Raw genomic sequence first — 20,516 nt, 5'->3', positions numbered from 1 at the left:
TTGCCATAGATTTTCCACGTAATCTTAGTAAGTAGATCATTGGGTATATTGTACTATGTATATTTCCTAAGTTCAAATTACTATGGTCCTATCTTATATGTATATTAAACTTTGTTTTTGATGGATTTCTTCTGATAGTTACTTAGAGATCTTTTAAAATAGTCCACTATGTTTAAGAACTCCTTCTTCTTGAATTTTGTTGGTTTCGGTTTCTATATTCCTGTTGCTGTTATTTTTTTTAAACAAAAAAAAAAAAACCAACAAAACCCTTTTTACTGATTCTTTGTGAGTAACCTAATCCCACTCATCTCCCCATCTCTTTGTATCTGCCCTCTGCCCTTGAAACCTCCCCTGCAAAAGAAAATAAAAAGCAAATACAAAACATCTCAGCATGGAAGCTGTAGTGAGTCACACTGTGTCCCACAGTATACCCTTTTGTCCACATATCTTCACTCACAAATATTTGTTGCAATGAGTCATTGGTCTGGTTCAAGGCCTCGGGTTTCTGCTACACCATCAATACTGGATCCTCACTGGGACTCTACTTGGATACCCTGTGTCATGGAGATCCCACAGCTTTTTATCTACAGCACAGGCCCTTTCACATGTTCCAGCAGTTCATAAATGAGGTAGATGTTGGGGTGGGCTAACTCACAGCCCTAGATCTGGGCATGGATGGTAGCTGAGTTGGTCAGCCCTCCAGCTCTTCAACACCCACAACTCAGCTAGCTCACCCAATGCTACAGTCCATAAGGAGGTTGCTCTCCAGCTCTCGTGCCCAGGAGAGGGGCAGAGCCTGCTCTTCTGAGTGCTGCAGCTGGTAAAAGGTGGGACCATCTCTCCAGAACACTGCAGGCACTAAGGGGCCTGCTCTGTACAACCCTTGGACATCAATGTGGTCCCAGACAGCAGCCCAGACCAGGGAAGTCTGCATGGTTTTTAGTGGTAATATGAGCCACAGGCATTGAAAGAGACCCCAGCAGCTGCATGGCAATAAACCCAGAAGTGACCCTCAATGGCAGCATGGGCTGGGGTTGCATCATGGCCCAAGGTGGGAGGGCAGGCTCCTCACAACAGCCTCTTTGTCTCCACCCTCACATCCCCAGTTTCTTCTCTCTTCAAAGTGCTCTGTTTTCGCTTCTCTTTCTTTCCATCTGGCTTCTGCATACGCATACACCGTAGTAGCTTCCATGGCCGACAGGCATCTCAGTGTCTATAGCCAGGCCCCTGGGGCAGGCTGGCTTTTGGATATCCTCAGCTCACTGACATTTCTGCTGCTGTGTGGCATGGCACAGGCAGGACTCTGGATGTTTTTGCACATTAAAATTGTTACTTTATTTTTATGAAATACCTTATTAATCATGAGGATGTAACCTATTTACTACTAAAGGAATTTTGCTGTCTTGTTGTACTGTATGACTATAGCTATGCAATGTCCCCTTTGTTTGCTTCATGATCCATGCTCACCTAATTTTTTTTTAACATACTCAGCATTTATTTTCTGATCGCTCTCCTGAGTTTAACATTTGATATCTTTCCATTCTAGCATGAACTTTATGCAAATCTCACGTGATTCCTAATAAGTTTAGATGTGAATGTCTTATTTTCAAGCACCCTATTCATTCTTAATATTCTTATGAGTAGGTGTTTTTATGGTTTCTTATTTTTTCATGACTTTTCCATAGTAAATACGATTGTATAACATGTGAAGTTGGCCTCAACACCCGAACTCTTCCATCTGAGAACTTGTTTTCTGCTGTTCTTGGTGGGGCTTATTTCTGCAGCCAGGTGTCCCTTGGTGTCACATGTGAGCTGCCTTGCCATTCCTTGGATCGCTGTGTTGGGGGCACTCAGATATCTGGAATGGTAGGATTTACTGCTGGAGGAGACTTTGCCATGGCTCACCTTGGTTAGCTACCAACTGGAGATTTAAGTTTATTTTTGTTTGTTTTCCCTTAAATGTTGCTCTCAGAGCATTTTAATCTCCACAGGTAACCTAACCGCAGATTGCACTCCTGTCTTTCTGGACTCTAGGTCCTGATGGTGTCTGTCTACTCCTTCCTATCTATTTCTTTAGGTTTTCTTTCTGTTCTTTCCTCTTTCATTCATTGTTTCTCACTTAGCCTTACTGTAAATACATAGACATATGCTTTCCCCCATGGTTTCTCTATTAAATTCTTGATTTGTGGATGCCTTAGGCTTTTTCTTTTGTCTCTCCTAGAGGTAACATAAACAATGTATTTTTTTAAAAAATCACATTTTTTGTTATTGTTTAAGATAAATTTTGATAGGATAATTACTTTAAAATTGAGTTAACTTCTAGTATTCTTGTATTAATTTTAGTTTTTGCCATTGCATTATTTTTTAATTTTCATGTCAGCTGAGTGGTGGCCTACTTTCTCTTCAAAAAATATTTTTCTCAAACCATTTGTCTAGAACTTTACTCTTTTCTTAACATTTATCTTTAATTTTTTTTTGCAGTTCAGTCATTACCCCCATCCAGGTCTACCCTCCAACAGTTCCTTATCTCATTCCTCCTTCACCAGGTCTCTAAGAGGATGTTCCCACCCTATCCCCAACCCTGGCTAGGCCCCCCACTCTGGTCTTGCAAACTCTATATGCCCCAATACAGAGAAATGCCAGGGCCAAGAAGTGGGAGTGGGTGGGTAGGGGAGGGGGGGGAGGGTATAGGGGAACTTTCGGGATAGCATTTGAAATGTAAATAAAGAAAATATTTTAAAAAAAGAATAAAATGCCTTTAAAAAGTCTCTCAGAACTTTATTCTTTTAAGAATATATATTATTGCTAGAAAGAAAACCATGAGTTTTATCTCCTCCTAAATAATAAATTCATGTTTAATACATTTTATTATCTTCACACTGCTCTCTGATATTAGTGTTCTTTGCCTATTTATGTTATGTTTGCAGTATAACAAAGCAATACAAGCAGTTAAAATATGTTAAATGGTTACTATGCTATGCTCTGTGTTCATTAATTCATTGGCTAGCATGAGTATTCCTATAAGGTAGAGATGGTTTGTCAGTTTTGAATCTTGAAAATAGGAATGATGCCGAAAAAAGCTGGGTACATTACCTATGGATTTACTTTTCATTAGACAATGTTAGAACAGAAAACAGTCTTTAGTCACATAGTCCTAAAAAATAATCTGCAAAAGCCAAGGATCTTACCCAACTGCATGCATGTATGTGTATGTGTATGTGTATGTGTATGTGTATGTGTATGTGTATGTGTATGTGTATGTGTATATGTATATGTATATGTATGGATGTGGTGGTCTGTTCATTTTTTCCACCATTAAAACATATTCAAAATCACAGTTTGATATTCACATTAATTTGGCTTTATTTCACAATTTATCCATTATAAGATTCAAACATGCCTAGTGAAAGTCTCCCATGCCTTTTTTAAAAACTCTATCAGATGTGTCTACCATTAACTGTTTGGCATACATTCTTGCAAACATTCATTTCAGTGTTGACATCTATTCCTACAGGGTCTCTACGTTGGTAAACCCAGTAATAATTATATGTATACGCCGATGTCTATATTTTGATGGTTTTACTAACGTTGAATCTCCATGCTTAGGGACTGCTATGTGTTAGTAGTCTTCGTGTGATGTCATTGCTTTCTAGATATATTTTATATTGCAGAGTCTAAATATAATTCAAAATTTTGCTTTTTTGTTTGTTTGTTTGTTTCTTGTTTTTGTTTCTTAGGTTAGGCATTTTATTGAAAGATTTCTGTACTACTAATAGGTGATTTTCTAAAACATAAGTGCTGTGAACATGGTTTGGTAGCCATTCCCATCGTCTCTGTGTCCTTCCTTGGGTAAGGACTGCTCTTTGATTCCTTTCTATTCTGTGTCACATGTGGAACAGAGACCACAGTGGCAAGCATAAGGCAGGAAGACCGTCATGAGTTGGATGGCAGCTTGGACTATACATTGAGTTTCAGGCCAGTATGAGACTGAATTGTAATGCAAAAATCAAAGCAAAGATAAAAGCAAGATGCCTTACCAAATGTATAAATTGACAAGAAAAACAAGGACAAAATTGGTAATGAAAATGTATATTTTTATTTAAAAATTGTAAGTAAGCTAAGATTTAGGACACCAAATAACTAGCTTCTAAAATATAAGTTCTTGTTTATTCTTGTTTAATTCTAGAGGTATCTATAATATACACACTATTAATTCCACTGAGAGGATATTATAATTCTGATTTATTAGATCAGTTCCCCCAATTACCCAATATTAGAGTTAGACTAAAGGCAAAGCCAGTTAGCTTATAACTCAATGTTCTTATACATGCTTACAAATCGACTCCAGGCCAAAAAAAAAAAAAAGTAATGTTGAGCATAAGACAGTCAACAGGCATGTTAAAACCTGGCAAAATTTGGCCTTAGTACTCTTCCCTCAGCTCAGTGTCCCACTGCTGTTTTTAGAAGTGCTTTTTCATTCTTTAATTATATTTTTATTTCTTGATTTTTTTTATTCTTTTTTATGAGATATTTTCTTTATTTACATTTCAAATGCTATCCCGAAAGTTCCCTATACCTCCCCCCCATCCTCCTCCCCTACCCACCCACTCCCACTTCTTGGCCCTGGCATTCCCCTGTACTGGGGCATATAAAATTTGTAGTAGCAAGGGGCCTCTCTTCCCAATGATGGCTGACTAGGCCATCTTCTGCTACATATGCAGCTAGAGACACGAGCTCTGGGGGTACTGGTTAGTTCATATTGTTGTTCCACCTATAGGGTTGCAGACCCCTTCAGCCCCTTGGGTGCTTTCTCTAGCTTCTCCATTGGGGGCCCTGTGTTCCATCCTCTAGATGACTATGAGCATCCACTTCTGTATTTGCCAGGCACTGGCATCGCCTCACAAGAGACAGCTATATCAGGGTCCTTTCAGCAAAATCTTGCTGGAATATGCAATAATGTCTGCATTTGGTGGCTGATTATGGGATGGATCCCCGAGTGGGGTAGTCTCTGGATGGTCCATTCTTTCATCTTAGCTCCAAACTTTGTCTCTGTAACTCCTTCCATGGGTATTTTGTTCCCTATTCTAAGGAGGAATGAAGTATCCACATGTTGGCCTTCCTTCTTCTTGATTTTCTTGTGTTTTGCAAATTGTATCTTGAGTATTCTAAGTTTCTGGGCTAATATCCACTTATCAGTGAGTGCATATCTAATGACTTCTTTTGTGATTTTGTGATGAGATTTTTTTTTACTACATCCATTTCCTCCCTCCAAAACCTTCCATATACCCACTCCTTCCTCTCTTTCATATTCATGGCCTCCTTTTTCATTAATTGTATGCATTTATTAATACATATACTCCTAATTACAACCTATTCAATTCATACAGTGTTACTTATGTGCCTATGTATTCAGGGTGGAACATTTGGTATTGGATAACTAGTTGGTGTATTCTTTTCTAGGGAAGACTATTTCTCATATCTTCATTGTTCCATAATTACCTGTAGTTCTTCATGTAGGTTGAGGCTTCACGGGCATTCCCTCATCCACCTTACCATGTCTGTTGTTGTTTTCCTTCTTCATCTCACGTTAGGCAGCCACGATGGTGAGACTTTGTGAATGTAGCTTCTGACATGACTAGGAAACATTCTCAATGGCAAACTCCCAATTCCTCTGGCTCTTAAACTCTTCCTGCTCTTTCATCCGCAATGCTTACTGAGTGTTTGCTAGATGTATCCATCGGGACTGGGCTTCACAGTTCTGAGTTTTGATTGGCTATTGTTTTCTGTGATGGTTTCGTTCTGTTGTAAAGAGAGGTTTCTTGATGAGGGGGGAAAGGCCATTTGGAGCTAGGAGCCTCTGATGGAGGAGGAGAACTAATGAACGTCCTCCCGAGCTAACACTATTTAAATTCCAGGATGAACTTAGAAGGAGGGAAGCTTTTCCCCCTATCTCCTCCTGGTGGTTTCCTGGATTTCTGTCTAACTCATATATGTTTTTCTCTTAGAGTCTAGTAAAATTGCCCTTTAGATTCTCCAAAAGCTATGCAGATTTGCTTAATATGAAGGAAATTAAAATTGCACATCATAAATGCTATACCTCTCAATGGATAAAGATTTTAATAATATTGATAATAGTCAGAAAGAAAGGGTGAAGTTTGTTAGTATTGTAGAATAATAACATTGGTTGTTTATTTATGGTGTGTGAATATGGTATACAGGGTGTGGCGGTGCATTTGCAAGTATTGGTACATGCATTCTGTGGGCTGATCATCCAATGAGATCCTGGGAACCAGTCCCCAGTCTTTCCCCAGTGGAGTTACAGGGCATATAGCCATACCTAATTTTTTATCATCCTCCTCTTCCTCTTCTTCTCCTCCTCCTCTTCTCCTAATGTCATATTGAACTCAAGTCTGCATGTTTGCACAGCAAGTAGATTGCACAGCTTACTGGACCACATCCCCAATCCTGAATATTGATGATCAATCAGTTTGTTTTTCTGTAAAATGTGGCTAGTACCTAAATGGCAGAATTATTAAGAGTGCTGCAATCCAAACACAAGGATGTAATATATGACTCTTAGTGCCTGAGAGCTAGCATCTTTTGCTTCCTCTGAAATGATCCACTACTTCTCCTTATTCCTTCAAAACAGAGACACCATGAAAACAAACAAACAAATAAAAAAGTTCTACATGTTCCTAGTTACTAGTCAGTGCACCAACAAATCATGTATGCATGAAAGTAAAGCCACTGATGGGAGACACTCTAGACACAGCCGGGAGTTCAGGGGGCAGGCAGATTCTCAGGACTGTGCAGGAGTACTCCCCCTGTATCTACTTCTATAGTCCAGGTTCTAGGACTCCATTTGCACACAAAAGTACAAAAATGTAGAAATTATAATACTCTCCATATTTTTCACATTTTCTCAAAGTTGAGAGAAACACCCGCCTTGAAATGAATTACCTGATGCTAAGTTCTCAAGAGATGTGGGCACCAGGCCATGATGGCAGCATGGCCTTTCTTAATCACAGTGCAGTGCCTGAAGTCTTTTGTTGGTGACTGTTCGTTTGAGGAAGTCAGTGTTATGATTTTCTGACAAGTTGAGCTAACAGGGTCTTCTGATTGTCTCCTCATTAATATTTCTCAAGTGACTTGTCAAATATGCAATCAATTTATACATATATATATACACATACCCATACACACACATATATATATGATTTATATGCATATATATGATTTAAAGAAACCTTTTAAATTGGCCTTATTTTGTAACTATCCATAACATACATGTGCTATGATATCTTAACTGACACTGGTATTGTTTGTCCACAGCGTGTTTAACTGGACAGTCCCCTTCCTTTCGCTGCTCGCCTGTTTGATTCTGGCCATAACCACTGTCATTTTGTATTTCATCCCTCTACGGTATATCATTCTACTCTGGGGTAAGTCTGACACAGTTCTTTTGCTAGTAGGCAGTTCCAGGTAAGAACAAATTACTCATTTTTAAAGTACAACCATAAACTTTAAATGTGCCCCTGTTACCAATTAAACATGAGATTAAGGAAAACATTTGGGGAATGAACACTTCCAGAACCTTTCTGCAAAGGCCAGTTTCATGAGGTCTCAACATGGATATTTATAAGCCCTGTGCAGAATCACAACCAAATGAAACTCTGATCAGGCTTGCCATTTCCCTTTAGGCTTTCCTGGTCGTAAATCCATTTGAATAATATATGGCTGTGGACTAGTAACTTTCTGGAAACGCTGTGGTTCAAATGGTGGGCAAACACCTGCATCTTGCCCTTTATATACAGTAAAAGTGAATCTGTCCACTGCCTCACTGCTTCTGACACACAATCTCAACTACAGGAAAGAAATGAACTAACTCATAGTTAAATCCAGAAGCAGTGGGATGACAGATGGGTATCTATGATTACCTAACTAGCGAGTGAATAAGAGGAAGCTGTTGTCAGCAGGGAAGCTAGCATGCTTGCATAAAGTTTAGCCACTTCTTAACAAAGCATCAAGAAAAGTGATCAACTTGACAAACATGTCATGCTAGATGTCACATCTAAGCAAAGTGCTGGACAAAATAGAAGCCTCTATGTGACCCTGAACACCTTTTGGAGATGACAAAAGGAGTGTACTAGGAGCAAACTAAGCTCATTGTTGGAGAAGCAAGCAGCCTTTCTTACAACTGTTACTGAATCTCATGTATTCATTATTTCATGGGATCTTATACATCAAAATATTCAGTAAAGTCTGAAAGATCAGAAACTGCCTAGATGCATTCACCTGTAAGCAACAGCAGAGAACATGGAAATGAAGATAAAAGCCACAGCAATTTCTGGAAGCACCAAGAAAATCTATGAAGATAGGAAGAGTAGAGAGAACCCTGCTGATGAAGAAAGTCAAAGTGGACAATTGGAAATGAGAAGACTTATTGGGAAAATGAAATAACTCATAAGAATACACATCAAGGAGTTGGGGAGGGTAACCTGGTTATTTTTTGTGAGATATAATATTTGGTTGGTTGGTTGCTTGCTTGCATGCTTATTTTCCCATTAATTAATTTATTCACATTGCATCCTGATTGCAGCACCCTTCTCCTCCCAGTCTCTCCCTTATAGCTCCTGTCACATTCCCCCTTCCCTTCTTCTCTGATAAGGAAGGAGGCTCCTCTGGGTACCAATCCACCATGGCACATCAAGTCACTGCAGGACTAGGTATATCCGCTCCCACTGAGGCCAGACAAGGTAGCCCAGGTTGAAGAGCAGGATCCACTGGCAGGTAACAGAATCAGGGACAGCCCTTGCTTCAGTTGTTAGGGGACTTGCCTGAAAACCAAGCTGCAGAGCTGGTACATATGTGTGTATAGCCAGGGTAGGTCCAGCCCATGTATGCTCTTTGATTGGTAGTTTAGCCTCTGAGAGCCCCCAAGGGTCCAGGTTAGTTGACTCTATTGGTCTTCCTATGGAGTCCCTGTCCCCTTTGGGCTCCTCAATCCTTCCCCCAACTCTTCCATAAGACTCGATGAGCTCCACTGAATGTTTAGCTGTTCATCTCTTCCCATAGCTTCTGGGTAAAGCCTCTTAGAGAGAGAGAGAGAGAGAGAGAGAGAGAGGGAGAGAGAGAGAGAGAGAGAGAGAGAGAGAGAGAGAGAGAGAGAGAGAGAACAATTATGCTAGGTTCCTGTCTGCAAGCATCACAGTGTATTGATAGTGTCAAGGACTGGCTTTTGCCCATGGGATGAGTCTCAAGTTGGGCCAGCTATTGGATGGCTATTGCTTCAGTCTCTGCTTCATCTTTGTCTCTGTACTTCTTGTAGCAGGACAGATTTTGGGTGGAAGATTTGGTGAGTGGGTTACTATCCTTATCCCTCCACTAGGAGTCCTACCTGGCTACAGGAGCAGGGTCCATATCCATTACTGCTAGGAGTCTCAGAATCACCCTTATAGACTCCCTAGAGCCTCCCTGACCCCAGGTCTCTGGTGTGTCCTAGAGAAACCTCTCCTCCCAGCTGCAGATTTCTGTTTACTCTCTGGGCCTTCTTTCCCTAAGTCTCTCCACGTGAGTTCCCTCTCTCTATCTACCTCTGATAACAATTTTATCTCCCCTTCTGAGCGAAATTCCAGCATCCTAGGAGGTGTAACCTTAAAGTGTTCTCCATTGAAGCCAGTCATAGGAAAACCATACTCTAGTTCTTCTTCATGGAGTTCTGACTTAAACATTAGGCATGACTGAGAGTCAACTCTGAAGTTTCAAACACTGCTGAATTGTATAGCTAAAATTATTTTATTCTCTCTTCATTTCTGTAAGTATTCCTTTTCAAATCCAATTTTGTTCACAGTTAGCCCATAGATGTTATCTTCTAACCAGATGTGATTGATAAGGATAGGCCTTTGGCTACTACCTTGGTGATGCTGAGTTAAATGCCATGGTCAGTTATTAAACACTATGCATATTTGACAATTCTTCTGTGCATCGTTTCTTCCGTGTAGAAGGCTTATAAAGTCTTCTATATATCCCCTCAGAAGATTGTTTTCATAAAACTTGTGAATACCTATATCTCTAAATGCTTACATCCCATATAGAATGACATAGATTTTGCCCATAACCTGTACATACTCTCCTCTGTATTTTAAAATACCCCTTGATTACTAATGTATAAAACTATATAAATATTTGGCAAATGATCACCATATTCTATTTTTAGGGAATGACAAAGGAAAAACTCAGTCTAATTTCAGTACAGACATTGTTTTTGGTAATATGTTTGACTCCTGGTTGTCTAATACAGGAGTCTGGAGTTCAAACACAGCGTAACTACATGGTTGTGTTTCCTCTTCTGATTGTTGACTTTGGCAATCCTATGCCTCTTTTCTCTTCACCCAAATATCTCTGGCTTCTGATTTTATAGTCTCACATCTTGGAGGCTTTCTAACATCTCTTTGTATCACTTAACAAATATGTATCTACTGGTTTTTTTCAGTCTGTGGCTGATATTGTTAAACAGTGTGGAGTTTGCTTTGCTCTCATTGGCCCAAATAAATCCTATCAGTTTTTCATTCTGGTTGCTTAGTTCTATGCTAGAAAATTTTTTGATAGCTTACTTATGAGTTTACGTAATGGAGTTTATGCCTTAGCCATCAATATACCATAGTTTGCCTCTTCTCTACATACAAAACAGGCATTGAATTTTGGAATATATACTGCAGTTTTATTATAACCTTTCCTTAGTTAAGGTGAGTTAGTTATTCATTACCGTAGACTCAAAGAATACTCTTGCATGTCTTTTCAATATGTCCCCCTGTAGACTCACACTTTGTCACATAGAAAAAGTTACATGTATATATCTAAGACTTTGGTTGCTCCTTCTGCCTTTGTTAAGGTGTAGGTGGCTTATTCTAAAGGTTACCTGGTAACTTGTGTTGATTGCCAGATGAATTAGTGTCAGAAACAAGTGGACGGCTTTAAACTTTTGAAAAGATAATAACCTAATTTTCATGTACTAGATCTTGTATTCTGTACAGCAAATACTTTTGTAGAAGCACTTCATGGACACACATTAACCCATGAAAACTGCTTACCTTCTGAACTCTGACTACCGAACTCCTGGACTCAGAAGAGTCAGTGTGCAGTTTTGACAGGTGAAACACTGCCCCTAAACTCTCTAGCTCTGTACTGAGTACTTGAGGCATGTGGGTATAAAGAGTATGTAAGGAGTTCTTGAAAATATGAGCAATTGACTCTACATGCTCATAACTGTGCTCCATAAAGTTACCTGCTGTGGCCCCACCACTTCTGTATTTTGGGAGAGTGACTTGGGAATTTCCACAAAGGATCAGTTATGAAGAAATTCTGAAAATGTCCTTAGGAATCTCTCTTCAGGACTTTGCTCACTTGTATGATCCATATATTTCTGGAGTCTGTATGGGACCTTGTTAACTTGTATGATCTACATATATAACCGAGGCCTTGCATTTTCCACCATTTAGTCTAGTACATGGCCTTTTTTTGAGATGTTTCCCTTAATCCCTTTGATTCTTTTCTTCATCATGGGTGTTCTCATTAGTATTTCCCTGTTCTGGTCTCACACACAGTTTTTACAAGGTAGATAGAAACCCTCCATGCTGTACTTTGAGCTTCGTGTAATGAGGAACTATGAGCTATTCATCTTGTATTTCCATTTGAGAACAGGTATCTGCCACATGAAAGGTACTCAGGATTTGACAGGATAAGCATGGCTTCTCTGTCCTATGCTCAACCAAAGTGTGATGCTTGGAACTGCACACTATGTACCCAAGTACTTGATAGGCAGTATCATTCCATGCCATGTAGTTGTTATTGCATTACACAAATGAAAGGCAGCCACATAATTCCTTCAAGTGATTTTGTTTTCTACTGCAGGCTTCAGCTCCATTAACTGATCTATATGCCGTATAGTCTGGGTCTACTCAACAATGTCCTTACTAGATGTCATACCCCATGATATGCATCTCATTTCTTTTTCTTTCCTGTTTGCTAACAGTATTTACAGCAGCTAAATCTCTGTCTGTATCATTTCAGTTTAAAAATAAAGTCCAAAGTTAGGAATAGCATTCACTGGATCAAGACACAACTTCCATGTTGGGGTATGTGTTCCCAAAATAGTGTGTGCGATGCATAATAGCACAAAGACTCTTCTGTTCCTTGTGTTACTATCTAATTGGCATCCATGGCAATGACTCCAGTTACTCTCTATTGTTGGGTAATTGCATATCATAAAATATTTGCCTATATTATTCAAAATGATTCTATAATCCACCATGGAAACTACAGAGGGAATGTTTTTATTATAAGGATTTCATTGTCAAAAATCTTGGACCTGGGAGGATTAAGTGATATGCCTGAAACCACACAGTTAATATGTTATGGACCTAGAATGGGAGCCCAGGTAGGCCTGCACCTTTGCTACTGCCCTATTACCCCATGAAGTTGACCAAGAGTCTATGATGTCCTCTTTTTACTTGATCTCAAATAATAGATAACTTAGTAGAATATCTCAAATCGCCGAACGTAAGATACCTTATACATAAGCTGTGCTTCTGAAGCATGCAAGCTGAATACCTTGTGATTTTTATTCCAAAATTTTCAAACATAGTCTCACTGCATTGTGGAGTAGTTCTGCCTTTATGGGTGCATCGGAGCTGCTGTGCAGGTTTGTAATCTCCTCAGTGACTAAGAATGCAGTGTTTTGATCGGCTGTGATATTATCCCTGCCTTGCTGTTCGCTGTAAAGGCTCCAGATGCGCACACTATATATAATTAACAATAGAAGATACATCTTTTCTCAATACGTCTTTGTCTCCCTTCATCACTTTGCCTTGTCTGTTTTCTTTTGCCAAAAAGCCCATGCTACAATTAAATGTCTTTAGAATAACACAGTGAGAGTATTTTAGTTTAAAGGAGCGCTGGGGGGGAATTTTAGTTCCAAACACGAAGCTTGCTGTGGGGGTAGAGGGAAGAAAGGCAGAGTGCAGCTTTGACTTGAAGGAAAGGGGAGCACCACTGAGATCCTTCCCCAGCCCAACCACCAAGCCACCATTTACGCATGAACAATGGCCGGCTCCCATTTGCAAAGCAGATGTAAATCTGACCCCCCAAAGAAAGGACTGGAGGTTGTCATTGTGTCAGGTACAATGCCATGCAGGAAGTCTAGTCCTTAGATGAAAGCAAAGTCATATTTAATGAACAGAAGGAAACATCAAACCTTTTATGTGATGGGGACTGCTGAACTTGGCTTCTGAGTAGGAGCCATTCAGAGCAAAACTAAGCTGAGCATTCATTCAGCATCATTGGGACAGGCGGGCCTTCAGATGCCATCCTTGTTAAACAAGCACCCCGTGGCAAAACTTCAGAAGGCCACCTAGTCTTTCTGCTTCTAAAACTCAACATGAAAAAAAGGGGTTGACATTTGGTGAAAAGCTTATGAGATCTGGATAAGGCCGAGCAACCCCAAGGAATGGAGTAGAAGACAAAAGAAGGTTGGGAGGAATCTTTCTCTGCAGAGGAAATTGTGTTCTGGGCATGCCCAGGAACTCCAGATGCACAGCCAAAGATTGACAGAGACTGCAGGGTCACTTGGCATCTTGAACATTGAACCTCATTCTAATTACCGCTGTCGCCATCCTAAGTTAGCGTGGACTCTGTTGCCTGGACAAACACGTGTGCCAGCTCTACGGTCCATAAATGAAGTTAGTCACCGCAGTAAGATAATTTTCCAATAATAACTTTTCACAGTTTCTGCCAGCAACGTGCAATCAACATGTCAAGTTCTGCAGTGAGAGAAAAGGATCCTGTGAAAACGAATAAAGGGAGAGCTATTGCTGCAGTTTCTTTCTACCCACCAAAGCTCCCACCCTCCTCTCCCCACAGCTATGTTTGGTCCAGAGCATCCAAGCAGGGACTTGTTTTGACTAGTATAGGCCTTTTCCCATCTGGGACATTTGTTTCCGTAGCAGAGGAGGCTCTTAATCAGTGGTTACCAAAAGAACCAATCAGTTCCCCTGTTTTAGCGCATGTTTCTGCAGCTCTGCTGCTGACATTGTAATGGGATTTTCACAGCTGAAGAAGGCAGAGCCCTCTTTCCACAGCGTGACCCTCCATCTTTTCAGGAAAAAGTTGTTGTGAATGATGCCCCATGACAGCAACTTGTGCACAACTGGAAGAACCGTGATTGTTTTCACACTAATTTTTACTTGTGAATATCTCTCCTCCCCTACTCAGGCATGTTTTCAGAGATAGATGGTAGACAGGTAGGTAGAGTGAGTGAGAGCAAGAAAGAGGGTGGGAGGGAGAGAGAGAATGAAACTGTTAAATAAATGATAGATACATAGAGATAGGTAGGAGATATGGATGATAAACGCATCACATTTTTGTTTTGCAGGCATAAATAAATTTACTAAGAAGCTTCGAAATCCTTATTCCATCGACAATAATGAGCTACTAGACTTTCTCTCCAGGGTGCCCTCTGACATTCAGAAGGTATGTGATGATAGTTCACCACCCACGGGGGGCACCAACACTGAGTTCTTGCCAGCCCTAGAGAACTGGAAGGGCACATGGCTGAGCTTGCGTGAGTAATTGAGATAAAGAATCAGAAAATCTCTAAAGAGTTCTTTCTGGGAGGTTAGGGGAATAAAACTAGCCCTCCATCCAAAGCATATAATGACTGAGGACATTTATCCTGTAAAAAAGCTACTTAGGAACAGAGCTAGAACTCATACTGAGCAGCTCTGGGGCTGTGAAGTGGGTCCCGTTTTGATTACTTTCCTCCCTGAAGAGAGAGAGCAATGAGCTCAGAGGAGTTTCCTAGGCTGCGGGAAGGAGGAGTGTTGCTTATTTTCTCAGGTCTCCAAATGGCAGGCATTTTAGGGAAGTAGGAGACAAGAGGATTATTCTTCTTATTCCTCCTTTGCCCCAATTATCTCTTCAGCCTCCCCTCTATCCTCTTTCCTTGAAAGATTTAGGAATGCCGAGGAGGACAAAGCCTCTACTTTCTCTGCTACACACAGAGGAAGAGGTGGTGGGAAATCAAATTTGAAATCAATCGCAAGTATTATTCGCAGGTAATGCCCACTTAGTCCAGCAGCGTCTCAATTTTGTGGCTGCACAGAGATTAACAAAGGCACCAATAACAGAAAGTCCCGAAGAATGGCCCCATCCAGGGTCCTGCAGACTTGCCTGCACCAAAGCCAGAGGAAGACAGGCAGGCAGTGATTTTTCTAATGGAAAAGAGTAAGCACTGAATAGGTAAAGGGGGGTCTCATGGCATGAGACATCATCAAGGTGATCAAAGGCACAGTCTTTTGTTGTCGGAGAGAACCCCAAATCAAGTATCGATTTTCATCATTGGGCCAACATAGCATAATTGGTTTCCCAGCATCTTCAGGTGGATTATAGACACATGGGGCTAAAGGTCTCAAGAGCCCCTTCATTCCACATTCTAGAGATTAAAATGTACTCTGCAGTGTTGTTTTTTGTTTTGTTTTTTTTTTTTTCTTTTAAGCTTTTACTTCATGACATGAACCTGCAGAAAACACATCTCTAAAGATATCTATTTGGTTTCTAGCATTTGCATGACATAATTGAGAAGTAGTAACCTGGTCTTCGTTAGTTTTACATTTAAGATTGGTAGTTACAGTACTTTCCATCCTCCTTGAGGGGCGGGGGTTGGCCTTCACAAAACATGAGATGGGAAGAATTTTTTATTGTTTGTTTGTTTATTTGTCTGATTTTGACAAAGTGTAGCCTACTGTAGGACTAGATATAGCATCCTTGGAGAATTTGGCAGAAATGCTAAAATTCGGGAGCATATGTGACCAATAACACAATAGTTTAAATAAATCCATTCTACCCCCCCCCCCCCAGCCTATAAGACCTACACATGATAGCATTACACTTGCAGTGTACCATGACATGGCTTATAGTGCAAGTTCACAAAACATCTGGGAATAGAAATTGTTGTCAGTCCCATAGCTCTATGGTTCTGGTACCAGCCTTGGAATGTATCATCCAGGTATATTTGGCATAATCGCAGAGAGATACATATGACAAAACATTTGAATGAGTTTCATCCATGCTTTAGCACTAGTCTCCCTATCCCGTCAAGGGTGCTTTCTAATGACACTGACAGTTTGCCTCTGAGGACATCACAAGTACTCCTGTTTATCACAGATGTTCTCGTTATTACACTATAAGTTAAATTAATTTTAAGTGACATCTATATAAGTTTGGGGCCTAGAATCAATTTCAATATTTGGCCCCCTCTTAGAATAAATGTCTGTAAGATAACTGAGTTTCCCCCTTATCATTGTAGGTCCTTTGAAATGAGCAATACTTGTTTGTTTGTTCTGTCATAACATAAGATCAACAAGTCCAATAGGCAGTTACTGGGTTATTTACAGCTGAAAGCTGGTATAAGCAAGACTAAGATCAGGCAGCAGTGGCAAGCTCTGGAGAAGCCTATAGAAGCCCATTCATCTCATTAGAAAAATCTGCTTTTAATATTTTTGGTTTCAAGAAATGATGCATGACTTCTGAAACCCTTCCTGCAATTAATCCCTCCCCCCCCAGGCCCCATGTTTAGAAAATGATTCATTACCTTTGAACCTTCCTTCCTTTGCTTTGCTGTATCCTTGGGGAGCCATTAACACACTCTGTGGTAAGCTAGGGTTACCCAACTGCCAGCATCATGTCTGTTTGTTTTCACAGGTGCAGTATGCAGAGCTGAAGCTCTGTGGCAGCCACAGCCCACTTCGGAAGAAGAGGAGTACTGTCTAGAGTTCACACAGACTGAGGCCTCCAGCATCCAGTGTGCAGCCAATCAGACCTAGATCCTGGCTGCTCTAGTGGTACCAAGGTGTCCTGAGATATGGATGTTGTGTGCAACCTTCTACTCCCTCTCTGCTTTCTTTACATACCCAGATGCAAGCACACCTGCACACAGGTCCCTGTGCACGGGTATCCTGGATTCCTGGACAACCAAACCATCAAAAGACATCAAGTCTGAGACTGTGGGAGCTTCATATCCATTTTTAGGACATAAAACAAGGTGTCCACATGTCTGAACACCATCCTCGAGGACAGCCAGAAGACCACTTGATTCCAGGATGATGCGGAACTTATTTCAATACCTTCGACAGATTTTCCACTAAGAATCAGTTCTTTCCAGTTGAGGCTGGTGGTTCACACATATAATCCTAACAGGGAAGAGGCCAAGGCAGGACAGTTCAAGCTCAAGGCCAGCTCAGAAACTGTGCTATGTTGGCCTCTAAACATATAGTACAAACTGTCCTAAAACCAACAATCAACAGAGGTTCAGTTATTTCCAGTCTCCATCCCCCTATGTGTTTAATGTTCCTTTTTCCCTCTATCTGCCCTGATAATGTATATTAGAAAATGTTTAGTGATTTTTCAGAATTAACTCAAATATTTAGGAGTCTTTCAGCTCTGATTACTAAAGACATGCCTGTTTATTTATTTTGTTTTTTGGTGACCCTTTAGTATTAGATGCCAGTTCAAATCAAATCTCAGTTGTTGTTGGCAAGGGCCATCCTTGACGGTTCCAAGGAGTCACTCATTAGAATCACCCATTGGAAGAATAAGGGTTTTTGTGATAGTATTATGTTTCTGGAATATGCCATTTCTTCCAACTTCACTTTTTGCTTATTACTACAATGAGATGTTGATATGCATCCTCAGAGCGATGGTGGAGATTGGGGCAGATGAATTAGTGGGTTCTGAAAGCATTTAGGGATATCAAGATATGTGGGGGGGGGCTTACTTAACTGAGACTCTGAATGGAATATACTCATTTCAGTTGCCCGATGTTCTGATCAGATATTTAAAATGTTTTTGCTATCCTAATTTGCCTTTTATTTTTCTAAGGGACAAAATAAGATATAAGACAATAGAAGCTTATTTCAAAATTCCTGTTGATACCAAACAACTACAAAAAAGTCCTCTGTAGATAGTGTTTGAATCCTGAGTACCCTACAACTCCACAGCACACCCTGCCAAGTTTAAAACAATGAATTATGTGCACGTAAAAAAGTGTACAAATATCTTTGTATTAAAATGATATTTAAGCTTTAAAAATCTATATTTCATCAGCATACTTGCTGTGTGCAGGTTTGTGTATGTATTGTAAAGAAAAGCTGAGGTAGGAAACCTAGTTTACTGTGTTTAGCTCCTGTTCTGTTTCTGCATTGTAATTTAATAATCAAACAAAATGTTTTATGAAAAAAAATGCCAAAGATTCTGAACTTTGTCATCTCATGTCTGTTTTACTTCATATTCTTCTTCCTGATTTCTCTGTGGCATAGCCCGATTTCTGCACGATTTGATTTACTTCAAGTTAATGAAGCTGGCTGGAAAGGAGCCTTGACGAGATTCTAAAAGCCCCAGTAAATCTGTTAGTTGTACATACAATAGATACCCGAGAACCTCTTTGTCTAACCAGTTACTCAATCTTCTGTGTAAACAATACCTCATTGTCTTGTTCCTGTCATCCAGTTTATCATAGTCTGTCATTTAGTAATGACCCAAGGCAGACATCTATAAGCCGTCATGTGAGATATGATCAGCCATTGGAATGGAAACTTTTGGGAGCCAAATAACCCCTTATTTATTTAAATGTGGGACCCATCCTTCATGGCTGTTCTTTTCCTTTAGAATTTCTAAATGAAATAATTTTCCCAACAGGAAGGTATCATTAGTGAGACTTCTTTCCTCCATAGCCCCAATAGAACTCACAGCATTACATTCAGGACACAAATGCCAGCTGGTATTTGAGAGCAAGACAGGGCCAACTTTTTCAACACTCTTTAACTGAAGACAATTGGTAGTTGATGAAATCAACATTGCATATAAGAAAATGAGTATTTGTTGGAAGTGAAATGCTAAGATTTGTACTGTCATTATAGTTGCACAGGTCTCATCCTTACATGCCTTGTCTTAGCCCAGGATCTCAGAGAGTGACAAATAGTATAATCTAATACCTTATTCCACCTTAAAGAAGCACCTGTCATGGTGCTGTGGGCAGAACTTCTCTCCTTGTATGCATGGGGCCAGAACTAGCATGAATTTCTTTTTCCTTCTTCCACTGTTTGATATATGAAAGGAAGATTTGTTCTAACCCACAATTTTAGCAACTTCTGCAAGACTTTTCTCTTTCTGAGAATTATCACAATTTACAGTTATAGAAAGCAGTCCTTTGGCATGTCCAGATATGCCAGCATGACAATTTGTATGCTTTGAAAAAAGTATTGAGTAAAATGCATGTTACTAAAACACCACAGCCATAAATGTGATAGCTGGTGGCCACTCTAAAGGAAAAAAGAGCCAAATGAAGGCAAAATTGTCACACCTCTACAGTCCAGCCTCTACAAACGAGTGTTTGGGGCCTGGTTCCCTAGTGACCCAAGATTCCTTACACAAACATCTGGAGCGTAACCCCTAATAATTTACACACTTTACACAAAAGGCCAGTCTTTAAAACATGACTTGTGTTATATGTTAAAACTTTCTCTTTAGCAAGGTACCAAGAAATTCACCTGTTCCTTCAGATATGGGCCAACCCAGAAGTCCCACAATGAAAGGACCAAGTAATTTCTCCTTTGCCTGCAATAGAATAACTTCCACCTGCTTTTGTGACTGGCATGATTTACTCTGTATAGAAACTCACTCACTGTTTTATTGGAGTGTATTTCAATAAATTATATATTTATGTCTTGGTCAATTATTTTATCAGTACATAACTGTCTTTCCTATATTGGTTTACATTGGCAGTTATGACTAACAGGTAGGTAGTATATGCAATGTGGATACTTTGAACGTTGTCTCACATCCAAGACAAGTTTGGCTACAAGAAGCACAATGCAGATCCATTATTCAGAGCATGTAATATCCACTTAATGATTTCGTTGAAATTAGTAGATTACATATTCATACTGTTCAATTTGAAGATAATTGGGAATGTTAAAAATGCCTTGTGAAGTGTTCACAGTTCCCTTCTTAGTCCCACACTCATGTTTATAACACTGCCAAAGGCTTGTCTTAAAGACTTGTCTCCTGAACTGGGGCCAGTGTCCTCTTGGATGTCTTTGGTTTTAGTTTTTGTGCTTTTCCCTATGTAATCTAGTCAATCAGGGAAGGACGTAGTATTGCTTGTATCCTGGTAGCCGTGCTGCATAATATTCCATATGTCATGGGCATGATGGGAATCTCACTGAGCTGGGTTCAGTTCATATTATCCCTTCCATTTGAAATGTCTTTCCCCAAACGTCAAAGTAGATGATACTCTTCAAACCATTCCAGGTTCTCCTGCTCTGATGAGGTCACCAATGACTTTGTGCTATCTGAGTTTCCACCTCCTGCTGCAGCATCAGTGAATTGGCAAGTGTTACCTCTTGTCTCTCATTGAACCACAACTGTCATCATGCAGTTGTTTCATTCTAACTACCGTCCAAGTC

At 40.1% G+C, this 20,516-nt stretch overlaps 1 protein-coding gene across 5 annotated transcripts in view; it reads left to right on the top strand.

Moving 5' to 3' along the window:
- The window catches only part of Mctp2 (multiple C2 domains, transmembrane 2), a 229,290-nt gene extending 209,504 nt beyond the window's left edge, over positions 1–19,786 (top strand). For 4 of the 5 annotated variants that reach the window (XM_030242581.1, XM_006540899.3, XM_006540901.2 and 1 more), the window contains 3 exons: positions 7,333–7,442; positions 14,429–14,526; positions 16,756–19,786. In XM_030242581.1, the coding sequence (XP_030098441.1) occupies positions 7,333–7,442; positions 14,429–14,526; positions 16,756–16,824 (277 nt within the window). In that variant the 3' untranslated portion in view covers positions 16,825–19,786. The remainder of the gene's footprint in view (positions 1–7,332; positions 7,443–14,428; positions 14,527–16,755) is intronic. The other variant, NM_001024703.1, reaches the window with a different exon arrangement.
- Positions 19,787–20,516: the final 730 nt, after the last annotated feature.

The sequence above is a fragment of the Mus musculus genome, chromosome 7 (genome assembly GCF_000001635.26).
Source record: "Mus musculus strain C57BL/6J chromosome 7, GRCm38.p6 C57BL/6J".
NCBI classification, from domain to species: Eukaryota; Metazoa; Chordata; class Mammalia; order Rodentia; family Muridae; genus Mus; species Mus musculus.
The sequence above is the reverse complement of the archived record's forward strand: the minus strand, read 5'-3'. Positions and strand labels throughout refer to the sequence as shown.